Source organism: Pithys albifrons, chromosome 7 (assembly GCF_047495875.1).
Source record: "Pithys albifrons albifrons isolate INPA30051 chromosome 7, PitAlb_v1, whole genome shotgun sequence".
NCBI lineage: Eukaryota > Metazoa > Chordata > Aves > Passeriformes > Thamnophilidae > Pithys > Pithys albifrons.
This window is the reverse complement of record NC_092464.1, coordinates 42,005,454-42,021,718: the sequence shown is the minus strand read 5'-3', so window position 1 is coordinate 42,021,718 and position 16,265 is coordinate 42,005,454. Positions and strand designations below refer to the sequence as shown.

The 16,265-nt window shown below is 37.9% G+C and overlaps 1 protein-coding gene across 1 annotated transcript in view; it reads left to right on the top strand.

Moving 5' to 3' along the window:
- OSBPL10 (oxysterol binding protein like 10) overlaps positions 1 to 16,265 on the top strand; it is a 110,381-nt gene that overhangs the window by 59,091 nt on the left and 35,025 nt on the right. Inside the window, exons 5-6 of the mRNA XM_071561136.1 lie at positions 1,421 to 1,631; positions 10,502 to 10,656. Coding sequence (XP_071417237.1) covers positions 1,421 to 1,631; positions 10,502 to 10,656 — 366 coding nt within the window. The remainder of the gene's footprint in view (positions 1 to 1,420; positions 1,632 to 10,501; positions 10,657 to 16,265) is intronic.

Here is a 16,265-nt window from a genome sequence, read left to right as displayed (position 1 = left end):
CTGAGGGAGGAAGATTTGCATGAATATGACTGTGGTGATTTTGGTTTTGCTTTATCTTGGAGCACAACCCCCTTGTCCATGCTGTGGAGTTCAGCTTGTGAAAGCAGAGCACTGCCTGGGACTGTGGTGGGTCCCTAAAGCTGCCTATTGAGGGGTTCTGGGTCGCCTTCTGGCTGGTGTTGTTTTCTGTCCAAGGGAATTAAACCTGTCTCTGGCTTCTACTGAAGTGCTGGCCTCTGTTTTAAATGTTGATCATTAAAATATCATTGTAACGTTCAGCAAGGCATTTGGCTGAATTTCTTTCTGAACTGCATCAACAGCTTTTCATGTAATTCTTTTTTTGCAAGAATGGTTATTTGCGTCTCTGAGTTCAGTTTCCTTTCTAGCTTTTTGGTGCACTCAACATACACTTTTTTAATCAGTATATTTATAACAGCATAGGGAGGCTACAGGAAGCACACAATATACTTTGAAAATATAATAATGGTAATAAAAGAGTTGTGAAGTTCATAATACCTTTTTACAGTATAGTAGTGTGGACAAATGGAGCTTGAATCTTTGTTTATTATGATGTCTTCAGATATATTTTTCTGAAAGCTTTGGATACCTCGAGTGTAAACCTGTAAGTTTTTACAGTAAGTTTTTTGCAAGGTAAGTGTAAGAGGCTTGTCGTGTACCTGTGTAATTCCCTACAGGCTACAGATGGTAAAAGCGGAGAAAAGTTTTGTACATGTCCTTTTTCTTTCAGCTTTAGGGTTTTGAAAGAGCAGTCTGCTCAAATAATGCTTTTGTCTGCTGTACAAGCACTCATTTCATCTTCATCTGAATGGTCCAAACCTAGAAACAGGTTCACTTTCTCCCTCACATCTGGTATCCATATCTGGTATTAAATAAGTACTCTAAGTTGCATCCTATGCTAATGTCTGAGAACTTACAAGTTACCATATTTTGTAGAAACAGTTCCTTACTGGTGCTTGAGAAATGAATAATGTCTGTTTTTTAAACTGCGATTAGACATTTTATGTAGGAAAGAAGAAGGAGGGACACTGTAACTTTCTTGAGTGTCTCAGATCACATACAAAGGCAAGAAAATCTAAACCTAAATTAATAATGGAGAAGGAAGTGGAATTTTCACACTTTTCCCTACAAAGACTTTCAGAAAGTGTGAGTCACTATTAAACCTACTGTGAACCTACTATTTTAAGAGATGATTTTCTCTAACATAGTCTTGACATTTTTACAGGCCTTTGGTAGTCTCAAGCCCATCGGTTTTGTGGGTAAGTGTATGGTATGTTTGGATCAGAACATTACCATCCATTTGTGATAGTTCTTCACATTTAGTCACTATTTCAATCCATAAGAGTTTAACAGCCACACAGTGGTATTTCCTATGACAGCAGATGTTTTTGGACCTTTACAGATCATGAGCCAAGTTGAAGGACAACAGAAGAATCTTGTACAAGCCATTGAAGCTCTCCCAAGTTCTGGGCCACTTTCTGCCTTGGATCAGGACTTGCTACTTTTAAAAGCTACCTCTGCTGCCACCCTGAGCTGCCTTGGAGAATGCCTGAGTCTATTGCAGCAAAGCATGCACCAAGTGGGCCATCATCATAACAGGACTCTGTCATCAGGTGAGCACAAGCTCTCTTGGTATTATTATTATGCCTTGAGGTATTATATTATAAGACTGAAGCAAGCAAAATTAACCATTCCTCAAGGAGGCAAACTGGGGGGAGCAGCTTGTGAGCTGCTACAGTGTCAAACATCAAACTCTTTGTTTAAAAAAAATACAGAATGTATTGAAATCAGAAGAAAGAAGGAAAAGAGCTTGTCCTAAGTCTTCTCAGATAAATCAGGTCCTGATGAGACCAACACAAAAAATAAGGGGGCATGGAGAAGAGGTAGATCAACCATTATTCTTAATGGCAGTGGGGAACTGGTTTGGTTGTTTTGCTTCCCCTGCTTTGGCCTGTTCTGCTCCCCTCTTCCTTTTTTCCCTCCTCATTGAAATCTCAATACAGATTTATTTGATAAAAATACATTTAATGTTATGCCGTGCTATAGTGAAAATAGTTTTTCTAGTTTTCTACATGGAAGGATGCTGGATTTATTTCAGTCTGTGATTTTATTTAAATCAGCAAAGAGCTCACCATGCTGCTATTTAAAGAAAAAGAATTTTGGCAAATTTTTATGAGCCTAAAATGTCAGTGTGATTCTGCATTAAGCTCTGCAAGCATGAACCTCTGAGTCCCCACATAGCTCAGGATTTTCAGTCCACTCAGTTCTACATCTCTGTCCATAATACTGGAAGTTGGACCTTCAGCCCTCTGACATGGTGGTCAGTGTTTCCCACTCATACTCTGCACTGCTGAGTGTTAAGAACAGGAGCAGGAGTTGATGTAAGAGAAGCAGCAGCAGCAGAACTCTGGATATGGAGTGGCTTTTTGTGTTTGCTTCCACAACAACCCACCTCCTGTCCTCACTTGCAGTGGGTTTACTGCAGGGCAGGATATGCCCTCAGGGCTGCTGGGGCATCTGGGTACAATTACCATTGTGAGAAGAATAGAAATGTGAGAGGGTTAGCTGAGAAGTAGACAAATGGTGTAAAAATGGTTATTGAAAAAAAAGTGTTAACATATTTGACACCGATGCTATGATATGTTATGTCTTTCCCACATCCAGATTCCGATATTTCATAAAGGAACATAATTAAAAAAAATCTTATTTCTGTATTTTGGTTTTCTTGTATAAAATGAAAAAAACCCTTGCACTTACCTAAATAGTAATGATAAGGTGTATTTAATTAAATTCTTTAATATAATTTTATTCCAAAAGAGAATGGTTTGAAACAAAGATGAAAAGCATCCTTTAAAGAAAAGTCACTTTCTCGTTTCAAAGTCACTGAAGGTTGTTTTTCATGTCTGTGTGTTCTAAGTGAACTGTCATGACTTAAGTTACATGTCCTTGAATCTGAGTCCAAGTACTCTGTTAAATCGGTGTCTCTATTTTGACTTGATAATGATTTTTGAGGATCTGTGGACAAGAACAGAGAAAAGCAAATAGAACATTAGTAACTGCTAAAAGGGAATCCCCAATTTTTTTGAGGAATAATAAAAGAAAAAGAAAGTCATGACTTTGAAACACTTAATAAAATGTAGTAAGTGTTTTTGTTTGTCCCTTTTAAGAATACAGACTTGTACAGGAGTCCTTTCAGGAATCAAAATTCTGTAACACCAGCATCTTTGGCGTAACTGTGAGAACCTGGATGCAAGCAGTTAATTCTTCAGTGTGTGCGTGGGCTGTTCCTTGGTATGGAAGTTTAAAAAAAAAAAGAAAAATTAAAAAAAAAGAAGTGAACTAAAAGCTGCTGAAATATTTAGTCTCTTCTCCCTGACTGAAGGTCTGTGAAACAATTTCTTTTTTCCCTAGGCCTTGTTATGCAACACAGTTGCCTGAAAGAACCTGGCCTACAAGTCTTGATTACTGATTTTCCTACACACTTAATCTTTTCCAGGCATGCTTTGATAGATTTGAATGTTTCTGCTGAGTCGGTGGAGTTTGAGTCATCAAAGCTGCACACACTCTCATACCTATTCAGACTAATGCTTTTAAGTAATCCTCCAGCAAACTCTGAGATGATATATTTCGATTGTGTCCTCCAGGCGAGTTTTTTTAATTTCATACCCAGAAGGTGCAAAAAAAAGATGACCTTTACTGTCAGTGTCAGGTGAAGATGGCTTTTGTTAGTTTAAAAGCCATGTGCTCCTCTGGTGGAAAGTCTCAGACACCTTTCCTGTGAGATGGCCCTATGCTATTTATTGCTGAGTGTTTGCATCCCAGTGCTGTCTCATGGCCTGGGGCACAGTGTAAAGATGCGGGTAGGCATTGTGGGGCAGGATCCACAGAATTCTGTTGGGAGAGACAAGATAGGAATTTGATAACCTACTCTATTGCTTCTAGCCTGCAGTCCATGGAAGCTGTGCAGTCCAGCCCGGCAGCACAACCCTGCTCAGGAGGAGTGTGACAAATATCAGTGGCTTAGCCTGGGTGATTTGAATTTACCCCAAGTTTACTTTCCTTCAGCATTGAAAGCCCTCACTGTTATGCCAAAAAGAGAGAGAACTGCCTTTAAAGTAGATCTGTATCTGCTCTCTCTGTACCTTTGCTCTGGTTGTGTCCTGGAGGTCTTTGGCCAATTACACAAGCCTTGCTGACTTCCCTGTGCACTGGAGGCCTTGCAGCTTCTAAAGCAAGGACTTAAAGTAGCTGGGAATTTCTGACCTACTACCTACGGAAAGCACTCAGGAAAATTAGAATTAAATAGTTTCTATTTTAAATGGATTTACAGACCTTTATTGTTTTAAACAGGAAAAAAAAAAGCTCTCCTTTCTTTTGATGTAAATATTTTTATTGCTTTGTTTTCCAGTAACTTAAGTAGAAGGAAAGCAGCTTGACATTTACTTTAGTGGAATCTTGTCCAGAATCTGCAATTGTGTAGGTCATGACTTAAAATATTTTTATGGCATCCTTTGTCATGCAATAGTTTAAGGATGACATGATTTTTCCACTTCACGTTTCTCATGAGTTGTCAGTCTTAGAGCTCAAGCCTAGAAGCAGACATGAAGGTTAAGCTGAAATCTTCAATCTTGTCTTGAAGGCCAGTCAATACGTGTTTTATTTCCACTCTAAAGCTTCATGGAAGGGTTTTTGTGATTGTCTTTTTTGTTAATGCTTGATTTTGGAAGTGCATCAACAAGAACACTCAGTGAAGAAAAATCCTCTCTGTGTTTGTACTTTTTAGTCAAAATAATGTCAAATAATGTCAAAATAATTTCTAGCTGTCATTATTAAAATGCGTGCACTGATCACTGGCTAAATTTTTAAAATTTTTTTTCTTTCATTGAAAAATGTGCTGGAGACGTGTATTATTAGCTGAAAGTATTGGTTACACGTAGTGTGAGTTGAGGATGAGGAATTGCATACTAACTTCTTCAGGTTTTGGAAATTTGCTCTTTCTGTAGGAGGAAGAAAAACACCAAGGATTTTCTTTTTTAGCCAAGAATGTCACCACTTAGGTACATGTAAAGTATTTGCTGGTCACCAGCTTGAGTTCATTTGGCATCTAGACATGTAGCAGGTGCCTTTTAAAATAAAAACATGAAGAAGAAACTTTTTTTTCTTCACTTCAAACTTTAAAAGTTCTAGTGCTATTTCTTTTCACCTCTGTATCCTCTGGTAGAAGAGTTGCCCCCCAAGCCTGTTGACTGGCATGGTTAACATTCTTCCTTCCAACTGTGAGCAGAGCAAACTTATGTTTGTTTTAATGTAGCTTTACCATCTTGTGTTGTAAATCTGTTTTTTTATTTTAGTGTTTTGGCAGACAGAATCCTCTCTTGTATTGGCAACCTGCACAGATCAATCAATTCTTTTAGTCTGTGTTTTACAGAATAATTAATTTACTGAATAAATCATGTGCCTGATAGGAATTCCCTCCTATATTTTTTTATTTCTCCCTTGCCCACTTTTCCAAAGTATAAAACAGAATGTTTCATTTTTCTGAAGATTTTCAAAAACAAAAGCTAAATTCATCCTCACTTTGGACTTTCTGAGGTTCATTTGAATGTGCAAATGCTGTTATTTTGGCTCCCATGGCAGCAAATGGATTGAAGGTGATTCTGGAGGTGTGTGTGGATATACTTGAACTTTATAGTCTCTATGGCCGCCTTTTTGGAGAAAATAAATGGATGGGAAAGGCAACGTAGATGCTTTCAATTTGGTGACAAATGACAAGTAGGAATTCTCTTGCAGCTGACATGACAAGAGAGAAAAATGAGCAGATAAGTCCTTGTTCGTGCTTATCCGTCCCCCAGCCTCCAAAGGCATTTGGGCAGGGAAGGTGAGCAAAGAAGGCAGGAAAGAACATACTCTTTGTTACTGGTGTACTTTACTAAATTTGGCATGATCAGTCAGTTCTCCCTTAATTGCATCGCCAGACTTGTCAAGAATAAGCAGAACAATTTGCTGTTCTATCTAAAGGCTAATACATTATTACTTATATGTTCTTTCATTTCAAGATAACATTGCTTTTTGCCCCCACAGAGCATCAGCAAATAATGCAATGTTGTCTTTCTCCTCTGAAAAGCAGATATGCAGCTGCCTCTTGCTGTTGTTGGTTCAGTGTCCTGTGGGGATTCAGTGGAGAGACAAAACTGTCCCATCCATCCCCAGCAGCGGAAGGAATCCAGGTTTAATACTGGTCTGTCCTCAAGGGCTACCAGTGCGTTGCTAAGGGGTTATTTGTTAGAGTGTAGTTACAGTATATTGTAAGAGTGCAATCAATAGATGTGGGGGTTTTGTAGTCTACAAATCAAGACCTGAGGACTTAAAATTAGAAAGGTTCTTGTTACAGAGTTGAGGTAGGTGTTAAGCATATTTCATGCATCAATTATTATACAAAAGTAAATTTGAAGTTTCATCAGGTACCTAGAAAATCAGAAGCAATGGAAGGAAATTGTCAACATTGCCTAATGGAAAAATGTCCTGTAAGCTTTCTCTTTGGAGAAAGTTTCCCTCCCTACCGATTTGTGCATCTATAGAAGGGAAAACACATTTCTCCTGAGGGCACTTATGTGGGATAAAGCTTCTTATGCCCTCTGAAACAGATGCTTGTGAACTATAGCATTGCTGTAGGGAAAGGATAGTAGGTTGTGTTGGGATGCTGTGCTTTGTTTATGTGCCTTGATGGATTTGTCTGCTGTGTGTCCATCACAGTGGAAATTGGTGTTGAGGGGAAGAGGAAAAAGAGCTAATTTTCAGGTGTTTTCTGCAAGAACTCTTGTTTTATATGTACAAATGCACTGAAATTTCAGAGGAATCAGACCTTGGTTTTCACTCCTGGAACTACAGGACCAACACCCTGCAGGTAGAAGAGATCTGGCTGATTTTACTAGTTGTGTCTTTGGTACATCCTTTCTAATTTTGTCTTGTTTGCTGCAGAAACAGATGTTTTGTTTTAGTTAGTGTAGTGCTTTGCATAGTCTTAAAGCAAATAGTAAAGTAGCTGTGTGGCTGTGAATGCTTTTATATAATTTGTGACTGCCTACCTGGAGAATTCCTTTAGGACTTTGAAATGTATCAAAATAGATTTCAATTTACCTTTCTGCCAGTTGTCTTTGGCTGTGATTCAGAACAGAGAAAAAGGTCTGTCTGAAAAAAAACCAGTGACAGCAGTTTCTTCCTACTCTGAAGATAAACTTTTTCACAACATGTTTAGTTTTTATATTTTTTTTCCTTGAAGTCTCCATAAGAACAGGAATTGAACTTGTGATAGGTATTTTTGATTCCCATGAAGTGGCAAAGATGGCAACTCCATCAGAGTGGATCAAGTTATTTAAAATGGCAGCTTAGTTTCCAGAGAGTGAATTCCAATAAAAGAACTTGATTTGATTTGATATGGCACAGACAACAACTACCTCTACTGTTTTGTGGTAAGAAAAATTTGTACAAGTGCAGATGAGAACGTTTTAGGTGTACTGAAAAACTGAAAGAAAACCTGGAAAACTGTAGGGAAAATTTTTGGAAAACTGATACTGTGAGTGAAGTAGGAGCCATCTTGTTGTGGCCTTTCACTTTCTACATGGAGATTGTATTCTAGTTTTAGTTGATTTTAAGATTATTTTTGTTAAGTTCTCTCATCTTACATTGCTTTTGCCTGAAAAGTAGGCTGATATTGTAGATCCCTTCAGATGATATGGGAATGCTGACATCTCGGAGTAAGATTTGTAGATTAAAGATCATCAAATGTTCCCTGATGGCAGTTTGAAACAAGGCATGATTTTTTTTTCAACTTTTTCAGAGAGGTGACTTTTTATTTATTTAGATTTCCGTGGTCTATGACTAATATCTTTTACTGCATATTTCTATTCTGCAAAGTAGTCATGTTCCGGGCAGCCAGTTTAACAAAACAATTTTTGTCATATGCAGAGGTGTTGAGGGAACACATGTGCTTTATTATTGTCCTTTGGACATTAACTCTTGGCATCCTGTTGGTGTTAGCGAGATCATGATGTGCTTTTAAGCTCTGTTTAACAATTGATTAAACTGACAAGATTTCTGGTTTTGTGGGGGTAGTGTTGTCCTTGGGGCAGAAGGAAAAACGTGCTTGCCTGAGTCTAACAGTTTCTGTTTCTCTGAGACCAAAATGTGCAGAGAAACATGAATGAAACAGTCTTGGGTTTGTACTGAAGAGGAGAACCAGTACAGTGTTTTTAAAAATATGAAAGTGATGGTGAAGTAAATGTTCACACTTCAGAATTTCCCCTGAAGCACAAGGTATTCATTCAAATGGGAGCTTTATATTGTGCTTATTTACATAAATTGGGGAAAAAAATTAAAAGTAACTGTTTACAGTGAAGGCCGAATACATTGTGCATGCAAAGAGAAAATGAATAGCCCCAGGAAATGATAGAATTTTCAAAGGCTGGCACAAAGAGAAGTCAGTTCAGTTTCTTTAGTGTCGTTTTAATAGGAAAATATCAGTAGTAATCAATCCAATATTCAGCTGTTTGACGGGGAGAAACAGAAAAATAGATTGAGATCTGTTGCTGCAAAGTAATAAAGGGTGAGAACCATAGGCATGCTCCATAAAACTGTGGCTATTCAAAAGGGAAAAAGTGAAAAAAATTTAACTTGCTGTTTTTTTGTCTTTGAAATCTGCCCAAACAGTAAACATTTTTAATGATTTTCAAATAAGTGATTTTCTTCCAAGAAACCAACATTTTAATTTTAATTTCTCCAATTGACTTTTATTGTTAATGCTGATGTTGTGATTCCACCCTCCCATGCAGTGAGAGCCCATTTTGCATCTGCCAAGACAACCTCCAGATTATCTCCTCAATCAGAGCTTGTTTTGAGGGATCTGGGTTTATCCTTTTTTCCTAGCAGCAAACTGAGGAACAGTGACTGCTGAGGATGCTGTGACTGCCGTGCCCTTCATCCCTTGCTGTGTGTACCAACAGGGAGTATTGATTTAAATGCTGCCTTTGGAATGGGGGCAGGTGTTACCTTCCTGAGGTGTAGGGCCAATATCTAGAACCAATCCAAGAAAATGACCTTTTGTTTGATATTGTCATTTTCTCACACATGTTTGATGTCTCCTGACAGCAGAGCCACAGAGATGATGTTCTTTTGGCAAGGGGAAATTTTTGTAATTGTATGAAATATACATTTAAAAAAGAGAAAAAGCTGGATTTTTTTCTCCTGTTGGTTAGTTAGATCTTTGAAAATCATTTTATACTTATTTGCTTATGCTTTCTTTACACTTTCTTCAGCCAAAGATGGTGCCACAAAAGCTAAGCAAGTAGATCTGAAGTTTTGTCATGTCATTGTAACTTAATGCCATTTTGGATGAGAGCAATGTTCTGTAACTGTTTTATCTTTAAAATTTGCTGAGAATTCAGCTGTAGGATTTGTGGCTTGTTTTTTAATAATGAAAGTGTTAGTGTAGTACTACCCAGCGCTGCCTCACCAGATCAAACCATTTACTTTAATTAGGGTGCAATCTCTGGTAACCCTGGTGATATGGAGAAGAGAAACTGCATGTTCTTTAATGTACTTTGCATTGCTTTGCATCACCTTGAAAACTTGTCAGTGATGAGAGGAGTTCCTCCCTGTGGCACTAATTGTATATTCATATACAGATGATGGTAACGACTGAAGAGCTGCAGTTTTCTTGTTCATATCTCTACAATTTATAGCAGCGTGTAATTAATAGCTGAAATTTAAGTTCTGTGCTGAGGGCTACTGATTGGACTGTTGATACTGTGTTTTAGAGCAGTAAGGGAGGAACAACAGTACAGTTGCCTTAGCTGATCCTTCTTTCAGTCATGGCATCCTTAAATACAGACCCATCCAGGAAATCAAGTGCCCCCATAAACAGGGGTTGTTCTGATGTTAAGTTCTGTTTGATTCATATTTAATGTGTACATTTCTAGTGAGACTTCTTTGTCCTGGGACCACTTAATCTAGAAAAAGCTGTGACTAGTACAGACAGAAATAAAATACAGCTGCTAGGCTTGAAACTCTCATTTTAGGCAGGAAAAATGAAGGGTTTACTTAGATAGCTTCATAACTGTGAAAATAGTGGGTAGAGAATATCTGCTTAATTACCAAGGTGTGCCAGATGGAATAATACATAAGGATTATACAGTCTGGTGGTAGGGCTAACATTCATTGACTTTAAAAAAAAACCAAATACACTTAAATTGGCCTATAAGATGCTTGCTTTGGTTATTTAGAGTGTTTCTTGCTTCCAAAAGCAGGGATACAATTTGAGAAATTCCTTAAGGTAGCTCATAAAGTACATGATTTTTTGTTCCTAAAGTAAAACTGTGCCTGGAAGCAGAGAAGAGATAACAATTCATTTAGATTAGTAGAATGATTATGTGAATGGAAAAAGTCTGTGATCTGTCTCTTGTAAGCTGACACCTATTTTCTGCTTCAGAAGGTATCCTGGGATGGCCTGGCCCCAAGTCACACTCCCAAGAACAGCTGAAAAATGGTGCCCTCAGCTCCTTATCATCTGCTAGTGCCAACATTACGTGGGCAATAGTACCATCTGCATCCCAGGACGGGCAGACGCTACACCCAAACCCAGAGGTGAGCATGCTTGGTCTCTGTTGGTCACTAGTTAGATGCAAACCATGTATAATGGTGGATACTTCTGTTAATTCACTATTGTACTTTTGTCCTTGCAGTATCCTCTTTGTTTGAAATTAGTTGTGCAAATGCCGTTTCATGCAAAAGTGCACTCTACAACCTTGAAAAATATGTTGGTGATTTTGCTCTGTGCTTTTGCTTCTCTGAGGTACTTAGGTCAGTGAACTTTGGCAAGTGTACAGTCTCTTAGTCAAAAAAGCAGTCAACAGACTGTGGGTACACATTTCTTTGTACTGGTGACCAAAAAAAGCTATTTGTTTTTCATCCTGGTTTGATATAGACGGGAGGCACTAGGACCATGACATTTGCTTGCTACTTGTTCTTCCATGTTGCTCTTGGGCATCTCTTGGGTATAGAGATTCTTAGAGCTGATAAAACTGTAGTATTTTTTGAGTTGAAAAACTGTGTTATTTTCTGATTCCTTTTCCTGTTAAGTGATTATGGACAGAACTTGTCCACATCATCCTGCGCCAGCCAGTTGATTTGTGCTTTTGTGGCATTTACTTGGTAAAGGGCAGTTCTGAAGCATCGACTCTTTGAGGAGACTCACAGCTGCGTGTCAGACATCTCATGCACTGAAAATCTCCCACCATGACAAATTTCTTCAGCTTCACTTACCAGTGCTGCCCACCAGGAAAACACTTCACTTTGAGACCCTGCAGATTACAGGGCACCTGGAGCACCTGAGACCTGGGGAACTGGGAAGACGTTTTTGAAAGAGCTGAAGAAACCCTTTTCTACCAGTGAATGTGGAATGGCTTAAGTTAAATTTTATCACCTTTAACAAAATATGTAATGGATGAGAACATCAATAAAGTTGTCTTTCCCATTCTTTTGTAGTATCTTGATTTCAATGTGGTTCAGAAAATATGATGATAAACCACATTTTTCTGTTTACTATTACATGTTACTTTGGTCCTCTTCCTTAGAAAGTAATTTCAAATTCTGTTACTCCTGGTGTCTCTTAATCATAACATGTGAATCACCTGTAATAGCTTTTTATTAGGAAGTTGTCTAATTTCTTTTTCACATAAGCCACCTGTAGTTCTTACAGTGTGTTTTTTAAGATGAGCTATTTAAGAATATTGTTTTGGGAGTTATTGAACCCATTTGTTTCATTAGGTTTTTTGTTTTAGTTTGGTTTTTTGTTCTTGATCATCCACTAAAGCCAAATGGGATGTAGAAGCTTGAGCTTTGCAGCAAGAACATAGAGAAGCAGCTGATTTCACTTGTGTCAAGGTTTTATTTTACAGTTGAGTTGATCCATTTATGACTTCTTTTAAATGACCAATTTTTTTAAAGCCCAATCTCCTTCCCTTCACTTGCTGATGAAAGACACTGAGTTGTGTGTGTGGCTTGAGTACTGCTTTGCTTGTGGAACTCATGATTTATTGAGAAGGGATTACCCTTGGAGAGATTGATACAAACAAGGAAGTGTAGCACTCTTTGTAATGCAGAACCCTCAGTGTAGGAGAAAAGAGGAATACACAAGTGTTGTTCAAATGAAGCTTATTTCTCTTAATCATTTTCCTTAAAAAACCCAACCAACTAGGCACTGGATCATTCTCATTTCTTGTAGAAGCTGGTGGTGTATTAATGGGCCTCAACTTTCAAAATGCACCTGCCAAAAGAAATGAGTTTTGCTCTTACAGAAATTATGAGAAGAGAGTGCTGGCTCCTGTATCAGTGCTATCAAAATCTCTTCTTCGGCTGGGCCTAGATTTTTGTATTAAAAGTCTGTAGTTTTTATGATACAACCTCTATCTCTTCGTCAGAAGATACACCCCCAAAGGAATGGGAGGAGCCTTTTGGCTGGCTCTGAGTCTGAAATAGTGGATGTACAGACCAAACAAATTGTGGATTGACCTGTAGCCTGAAATAGAAAAAGCCATTAAATGGCTACCCTTGAGGAGCAACAGACTTGGCTGTTTATATGAAAGAATGTTACTTATAAGTAAAAGATAAATTTAGCAAATCAGCAGTGATTTCCAGAAGAGAACAGAGATGTTGCACTGGGGCAGAGCTGGGGGATGTGGGTGGCTGCTAAGGAATCTTTCCCACATATCCAGCTGCCAGTGGCAGCAATTTCCTGGCAGCAGGACCAGGTGGTGAGTGTGGATAGGGATAACTGGTGATTTTCAGCACAACATTCAGACACTGCAGCTGTGTGTTAAGCGGCATCATTAACAAAACAATGACTTGTTTTCTGCCATGGTTTTTATATGTTTATGAAGGAGTGTGGACCTTCACAATTCTCTGAAACAGCAAGGTTCATCTAATGCAATTTTCTTTGAATACTTAAGCATTCTTGAGCAGTGTAGTAGGTTCTGGAGTTGAGTTTTCATGATGTAGATAACTAAAGTAAAAGTTTTCTTTTTGGTCTGTCACACTGTCAGGGTTTCACAAATGCCAAGTTTCTCCTCTGGTGAAATAAGATAGCAGCTAAAGATTATTCTCTTTAGATAATATGATGTTGTTCACTTGCTTTGGTTTTTTAGGGTGTTTCTTGCTTCCAAGTACAGGGATATCATTTGAGATCTTGCTTAAACTAGTTCTGAAAACAAAAGATTTTGTGGCAGAGATTATTTTTTATGTGTTCCTTGTCTATTTTGCCATGCTGCTTCATTTTCCCTGCTCAGTTTTTTTAGGGCTGTGATGTAGGTTAAAGCTGCATGACGTTAAAGCCTGTTATCCTCACTGAAACAAATAACCCTGACAGCGAATTGCCAGATCGAGAACTTCTGTCTTTTATTTTCCATACTTTAAAAAAAAGAACTTTATAAGCATCTGAGTTTTAGTTAGTTTCTTCCTTTTTTTTTTTTTTTTTTTTTTTTGATCTGTCCACCTGAAAGATCAGGTGGAAGGAAGCGGCGATAAGGGCTGAACTGAACAGAACTGTTCTCCATCTGATGTGAGTTGATATAAAATACTTCTGTGCATCCCCTAGTGAACCACTCTGGACTTTCTGGCATAAGCTGTGTTATAATTTCAAGGTATTTTGTAGGGTTTTCCCTTAAAGCAGAACAGGACAAATCTGTTATGGAATATGCCATAGTACACTCTCCAGAGCTGTGATGTGAACTCGGTCTGTGTGCAGTCTGCCATAAACAGGACCTTGATTCCTTCATTTAAGGGTTAATACTTTTGAAATTCCTTTTGAGATGTGCTGAAATTGATTATTTTGAATCTTGTAGTAATAAACTCAGTCTGCCATAAACAGGACCTTGCTTCATTTAAGGGTTAATACTTTTGAAATTCCTTTTGAGAAATGCTGAAATTGATTATTTTGAATCTTATAGTAATAAACTCAGTGCCAAAGTAGAATAAAGATGTGAGTCACTTCCATGTGTGAGCTACTGTTCCAGTTCAATTAATTGTCATTTGAGGTGTCAGAATTCCCACTCTAAGCTGACAAAATGTAGCTGCAGGCCAAATGCTTCCCCTGACAGCCAAATATAAATGGGTAACAGGCTGTTGATATGTGGGGTCTGAAAGGGAAGGACTCATTTTCTAACAGTTTAGTTGAGGATTATTTAAAAATTTGAGCTGTAGCTACATCTGTGATAGAGCTCTTTTCGTGTGATTTTTATGCCTTAAAATGCCATGCCAGCTGATTCTTTCCATCCTGGGGAGCTGGTATTTGTGCAGGTTCTCTGCTTTCCTAACTTGTGGAAGTTAGTTTCCCTTGCTTGTGCCCACGAGCAGCTGCACTCGTGCTCCATATTGAAGTGTCTTTTTAATAGGATTGAAGTTTTAGCTCTGCAGGATTGAGCTCTTAGCTCTGATTATCTAACTGCTAACCAGGTTTTAATTGTGATAATGATTGCAAGGGCAGTCCAAGTCCAGGTTATTAAAGAAGTTTTAGTGCCCTAGATGGTCTGAACCTTCATGTTTTCAACTGTAAGAGGCAACTGTGCTGTTTAGAGGAGGTGCTGAATTGTTTAGTTTTTAATTTTAAATGTTTGTAGTTTTCCTTGTTTCTTCGGGTGACACTTTCTTTCAAGCTGTATTTGTTTTTTATCTGAAGGTAAGATAAAAATGATGACTTTATGACTTTGAACTTTGAGACTTTAGAGCTATTACAGAATGTGTTAGAGATGCCAAAAATGATTTTCAAAATGCTCCTGTAATTTTAGAAACTAAGCAAAATGAAAGAAACTATTTCTAATTCAACATTACCTTTAATTTTTTTGTGTCTTGCCCAGGTCTGTGGATTGTTTGCTAGTATAATTTGTTCGTAGTGTTTCCTAGTTCCTTTTAGTACTTGCCATAAATCTGCATAATTGATGTTGTGAGATGAGCTTAGCCCTGAACATACAGTGCTTGCCACAAGTGCAATAATGGAAGAAGAACAGATCAGGATGAGAAAATAACATTGGCAGTATCACAGAGTCCCTTTTCACTGTTTAGTACAGACATTACAGGATTTCTACATGTGCTCTGCTTTTTGTCCTCTACATGATTTAATGTTTTTTGGGCCAAAGAGCACAGTGAATGGTCTGTAATGACTGAGATAGCTAAATTAATCTCTAGGCAAAGATGGTAGCAGTTAATCCATTCACTGTGCAGACCATCTATAAAATGAAATCTGAGGTAATCAATTGAAGGTATATTTAAGGATAATCAAGGGAACGTGTATTTAAGGATTAAATGTACAATTACACTAAAAGTAGAATTAAATGCCCCTAAGCCTGCTACAGCAGCCCTGACAATGACTAAGATAATCTAGCTAATGTTGATTTTAGGGTTTTTTTGCTAGCTTTCTGGGATAGCTACTGTGTCAGCAAATAATCCTCTAGTAAAATTGTTTATGCAAATAATTAATGAAAATTGGGCTCCAGCCAAAGCCATTGCATATTGTTGAGTCACTCCCACCTCCAAAATGCATGTTTTCCAGCTGCTATCTATATAATTGAGATGAATATTCTATGTAAAATAAAAATATGAAGCTTTAGTATAAAATCTGCATCCAGTCTGAATAAACATGAGGCTCTGATTCATGTAGTGTTCCATAATTACTACTGAAAGTTAGTGAAAACTAATCATTGGAATATAAAGAACTTGAATTCCCCTGCAGTAAGACTTAAAAATGAAGTTAAAATGGATCAGTTGCTTACTCTGTTCATTATAAAACCTGTGCCCATTGCAAAAGGAACTCTGAAGCCAGAGTTAAGTTTGTTTCAGGGTTGTGTGCTGATTTGTTATGTGCCAATTCATTTGCTTTGTGCTCTTAGTTTTATTTCTTATTATATTTTTGTATGTGGGTTTGTCATTACTGCCCATTAGTAAGTTTACCCATCTCCTTAAGAATTAATTACTTAATCAGACTTCAGTAAGTTGGGCTGAACTCTTCTACAGAGAGTGTTTGTCTCAGGTTGGCATTGCTTTATCTTGCTTGCTGAAGCATCATCCCAACTGGCTTCAACTGTTCCATCTGGTCCTACTAGAAAAAAAAAAGAAGTGATTTTCAGCTTGTGGTGATGAATTCTAGGGATTTCTCTATTTGAAAAACCCCAAATGTGAAAAAAAACCAGCTGGAATAAAAGTAT